The sequence below is a fragment of the Alligator sinensis genome, unplaced genomic scaffold, assembly GCF_000455745.1.
Source record: "Alligator sinensis unplaced genomic scaffold, ASM45574v1 scaffold1065_1, whole genome shotgun sequence".
Lineage (NCBI taxonomy): Eukaryota > Metazoa > Chordata > Crocodylia > Alligatoridae > Alligator > Alligator sinensis.
The window spans coordinates 3,815-8,498 of NW_005842812.1; the positions used below are offsets into that span (position 1 = coordinate 3,815).

A 4,684-nucleotide genomic window follows, 5' to 3' on the forward strand; every position below is an offset into this window, starting at 1 on the left:
GGGCCCCCCAATAATTGGGGACCCAATTCGGGGGGCGGGGGGGGGGGGTGCTGTGGGGGCCTCCCCTGAGCCCTCTGCCCTCCCTGCAGACAGAGCACATCCCCCCCTACGACGTTGTCCCCTCCATGAGGCCCGTGGTGCTGGTGGGACCCTCCCTAAAAGGATACGAGGTAGGAGGCAGGGCCCGAGGGGGGGTTCTGCACAATTGGCCCAGCCCCTTGCTGATCTGGGGGGAGCACCCTATGAACATTGGGGCTGGGGGGCCTCCACGACCCCCTCCCCCCAACCCAGCTAGGACCACTTGCTCCTGTCCCCCAGCTGCATCCAGACCCACCATGAATGGAGAATCCTCCTTGCAGTACGGGGGCTCCAATACACCGTGTCCTGCAGTGGGATGCACAGGCTGGGCACAGGCATGGTCTGTCTGGCCCCGCGTGACCTTGCAGGGCAGAGGCCTCAGGCCCCGTGAGCTGGGGTGGGGGCTACAGCAAGCTGTCCTCCAGCCCAGTGACCCTGGGGGTAACACGGGGCCACTGACCCTCGTACCCGCAGGTGACAGATATGATGCAGAAGGCTCTTTTCGACTTCCTCAAGCACCGGTTCGATGGCAGGTGAGCCCCCCGCCCCAGTCCGGTCCCCTCACCCCTGACCCCGCTCTCAGTGCATCATGGCCCCTGTGCCCTGCAGGATCTCTATCACCCGCGTCACAGCAGACCTGTCGCTGGCCAAGCGCTCTGTGCTCAACAACCCAGGCAAGCGCGCCATCATCGAGCGCTCCACCACACGCTCCAGCATCGGTGAGTGCCCGCTGCCGGCTCCCGCACCCCCTGGGCCTGCGCCACCCCCAGGGCTCACCTGTGCCTCCCTTGCCCGCAGCGGAGGTGCAGAGCGAGATTGAGCGCATCTTCGAGCTGGCCAAGTCGCTGCAGCTGGTGGTGCTGGATGCCGACACCATCAACCACCCGGCACAGCTGGCTAAGACCTCGCTGGCCCCCATCGTCGTCTATGTCAAGGTGTCCTCGCCCAAGGTCAGCCGGGCAGGGGCCACTGGGAGCCCTGGCATGTAGTGCCCCCTGCCTCCCCCTGTGAGGCCGGGGGTATAGGGTAGCTTGGCACTGAGGCCTAGGGGCTTTGTTGACCCCTCTGCCCCAGCAGGTCCAGCTGCAGGAGGGCTGGACCCTGGAGTGTCCCCGGGGAGGAGGTGGGGTCTGTGCATGTCCTGGCCTGTGTGACCCTGGTGGCACCCCCCCCAGGTGCTGCAGCGGCTCATCAAGTCCCGGGGCAAGTCTCAGGTGAAGCATCTCAATGTCCAGATGATGGCAGCCGACAAGCTGGTGCAGTGCCCCCCGGTGAGTATCCCCCTCTCCCAGCTGCCCCCAGGGACCCTTGGACAGGCTCTTACCTGCCCCCTACCCCCAGGAGCTCTTTGATGTCATCCTGGATGAAAACCAGCTGGAGGATGCGTGCGAGCACCTGGCCGAATACCTGGAGGTTTACTGGAGAGCCACACACCACCCCTCGCATGGGCCCGGCCCTGCCACGCCACCCACCGCCATCCCAGAGCTCCAGGTAGATGGGGAGGGGGGCTACAGCAGCATGTGCATCACACCCCGCAGTACCTGCATCTCTGTGGCCCCTGCCTACCCCTTGCCCTGGTCTCTGCCCCCAGACCCAGCAGCTGCTGGGGGACCGGGGCAATGAGCACTCGCCCCTGGAGCGCGACAGCCTGATGCCGTCAGATGAGGCGAGCGAGACATCACGGCAGCCCTGGGCAGCCTCGTCGCCACGTGGCTCCCGGCACCTGGAGGATGAGTACACAGACGCCTACCCCGACCTGTACCAGCCACACCGGCACCGCCACAGCGGGCTGCACAGCACCAATGGGCACGACTCCCAGGACCGCCTGCTGGAGCGTGACGGCGGCCAAGGCCACTGGCAGCGCAGCCGGCCCTGGGCCAAGGACAGCTACTGAGGGACCCCCGCCCAGGCCTGGCATCCCTGTCTCCAAGCAGCCCCACAGGGCTCAGGGAGCTGCTGGGCAGGGCCCTGCGTGCCCAGAGCTTGTGTGCCTCCAGCTGAGCCATGGGCAGGGGGCATCCCCCCTCTTTCCCCCACCCCCAGCCTGCATGGGTGTGACCCCTCCGGGCCTTGCGCAGGGTGGTAGGGGGGACACAGGTCATCTCCCCGCAGGTGACCCGGCTCAGTCTCCCAGGAGGGTGGCAGCGCAGCACAGAGACCCTGAGGAGCCAGGACTCCTAGGTTCCACTCCTGGCTTGGGCACCTCCCCCCGTACCCTCTTCCCCCCCTCACTGCTTCGAGGGCCAGGGACAGGGCAGCCCCTGCCCGAGCGCGTCACCCTCCCTCTTGGAATTGCACCCACGAATGCACGTCCACCAACTGTGCCCTGCCGCCCTCTGCCGGACGGAGCGGGCTGGGGGGGGGCCGATGCCCGCGGTGCCGCAGCAGCGCCTTTGTTACACCTTTTGTAGAAAGCACCGATCTCCCCGATGACACGTCGCCCGTTTCAACAAGAACCTTTGCAGATCATGTGTAGTGTCTGCCTTGCTTCCCGCGAGGGGGTGGGGGATTGACCCTGGGACTGCAGGGACCCCGCCTTGACCTTGCTACGCGGTGCCGGGGCCTCAGCTGGGAAGGGTAGATGCTAGCAGCATCCCCGCGTGGGGAGGCTGCAAGGCCAAGGTAGACAGAGTGCGCCAATGCCCCCATGGCCCCTAGCTGTGGCAAGGGGAAGGCTCCAGGGGACAGCAAGGCTGGTTCCTGCCTCAGGCTGCCAGCTGCATGTGCTTGGGTCCCTGGGACAGTGGGCCAGGGGCAGCAGCCTTCCCCTGCTGCTGCCCAGACAGCCCTGCTCATGGCACAGGCCAGCAGGAAGGGCGCACAGGTCTTGCCCCTCTCCTCAAGGCCTGACTGGACCGCCCACAGCCAGCCCTGGTGGCAAAGAGGGATAGCTGCCAAGACGCATCCTGTCGTTTATTCCTTGCCACAGGCCCAACAAGGACTCAAAACACCAAAAGGGACCAAGTGGCAGGGGACAGCAAAGGGGGTGGGAGGGACCCTGAGGCATGACACTGGCCCCGCAGCCGTGGGGAGCCCAAGAGTGGGGGGGGGAGACAGGCCCCCTCCAGCCCCCAGCAAAAGGAGTCCGGTTCCAGTCCCAAATCCTGCTTAAAACAGAAGGGTTTAATTCGAACCACAGCTTGGCTCTGCTGAGGGTGGGGGGCGCTGCCCCAAAGGCCCAGCTGCCAGGGCTGCATGGGGCAAGGTACAAGCTACAGGCCGTCACATGGCTGCAGCCCCAGCAGGAGGTTGCCAGGGCACAGGAACCCCCTTCCCAGGTCTGGACCATGACCCCAGGGAGGGGTGGGGTGCAGCAGGCTTTTTTGGTCCCTGCTTGTCCCGTAACGACTCTGCCCAACCCAGAGAGGTGAAGCCCAGGCTGGAGAGGGCCTGGCTGAGCAGGGGCAGGGAGTGGAGTCCAGGCTGCTCCAGACGCAGGGCAGTACCTGGCAGCCACAGGCAAAGTCTGGGGCAAAAAGGCCCCCTTCTCCAGCAGGCTCCCCTGGGAGAAACTGTTAGCACGTGGCATCCCGTGGCTCAGGCGAAGATGGTCTCCTCCCGCCGCTTCTTGGTGAGGATGGTGCCAGGCTTGTGCTGGGCGTCGGGGTGGTTGGCCAGCTCCGGCGGGCAAGAGGACACGGGGCTCTCCAGGATGGCCTGCTTCAGGTCGTAGAAGACGGCCGAGTCCTCCTTGGTGAGGAAGGTGATGGCCACACCGCTCTTGCCGGCTCGGCCCGTCCGGCCAATGCGGTGGATGTAATCTGCACAGAGAAGCCAGTCAGGCAGTGCCAGGGTGCCAAGCTGTAGCCACCTCTGGGGTGTGGTACAGCCATGCAGCACTTGTGCCCCAAACGCAGCCACCTTGGGGGTGCAGCAGCTTGGAAGCAAAGCCAAGTGCCAGGAGCCTGCCTTCAGCCGCACCGGCAACCAGTGGCTCTGAGCTTCATCCTGTCCTGGCGCACTGCCCCCACCCGTGTTCTGTGGAAGCTGTGCTCGGTGCACCCCGACAGTCACCCACGTGCCCGACTGAGGCTGGGGGACGCACAGGGGGGAGGCAGGGACTCACCTTCGATGTTTTTGGCCATGTCGTAGTTCACCACCATGGAGACGTCCTGGATGTCGATACCACGGCCAGCCACGTCTGTGGCGACCAGGATGTCCTTGGCACCGGCCTTCAGGTTGGACAGGGCGAACTCTCGCTGCTCCTGGCCCTTGCCACCATGCAGGGTGCAGGCATTGTACTGTTCAGATGAGAAAGGGCAGCTCAGAGCTGGGTTGGGGAGGTGCCATGGCACCAGTACCCATCTGGCAACGGCTTGATGACCTCCCCACCCAGCAGGCGCTGCAGGCCCCAGGAGAAGAGTGAAAGCTGCATGGCCCTTGGGGGTGGGAACGGACCCAAGCTAGAGCCCCCTCCTGCGTAAGACGCAGGATCTGCAGGCCCGGTGGCTACACCACAGCCAAGCTGCACAGGCAGCACCCTCAGCCCCGTGGCACCACTTACCCCCATCTTCTCCAGTGACTTCGCCAGCACATCGCAGCCCTTCTTCTGGTTGACGAAGATGATGATGGGTGGGTCAAAGCCCTGCTCCAGGATGGCTAGCAG

General features: G+C 65.3%; 2 protein-coding genes across 2 annotated transcripts in view; one reads left to right on the forward strand and one right to left on the reverse strand.

Moving 5' to 3' along the window:
• Window positions 1-2,565, forward strand: part of CACNB3 (calcium voltage-gated channel auxiliary subunit beta 3) — a 4,393-nt gene extending 1,828 nt beyond the window's left edge. Inside the window, exons 6-12 of the mRNA XM_006035231.3 lie at window positions 90-170; window positions 553-611; window positions 688-797; window positions 877-1,028; window positions 1,254-1,349; window positions 1,420-1,569; window positions 1,670-2,565. Of these exons, the coding sequence (XP_006035293.2) occupies window positions 90-170; window positions 553-611; window positions 688-797; window positions 877-1,028; window positions 1,254-1,349; window positions 1,420-1,569; window positions 1,670-1,972 (951 nt within the window). The 3' untranslated portion in view covers window positions 1,973-2,565. The remainder of the gene's footprint in view (window positions 1-89; window positions 171-552; window positions 612-687; window positions 798-876; window positions 1,029-1,253; window positions 1,350-1,419; window positions 1,570-1,669) is intronic.
• A 408-nt stretch (window positions 2,566-2,973) lies between these two features.
• DDX23 (DEAD-box helicase 23) overlaps window positions 2,974-4,684 on the reverse strand; it is a gene marked incomplete at its 5' end in the record, with an annotated part of 5,649 nt that continues 3,938 nt past the window's right edge. The window contains 3 exons of the mRNA XM_025191362.1: window positions 2,974-3,839; window positions 4,145-4,319; window positions 4,583-4,684. The exon at window positions 4,583-4,684 is cut by the window's right edge and continues 18 nt beyond it. Coding sequence (XP_025047147.1) covers window positions 3,616-3,839; window positions 4,145-4,319; window positions 4,583-4,684 — 501 coding nt within the window. The remainder of the gene's footprint in view (window positions 3,840-4,144; window positions 4,320-4,582) is intronic.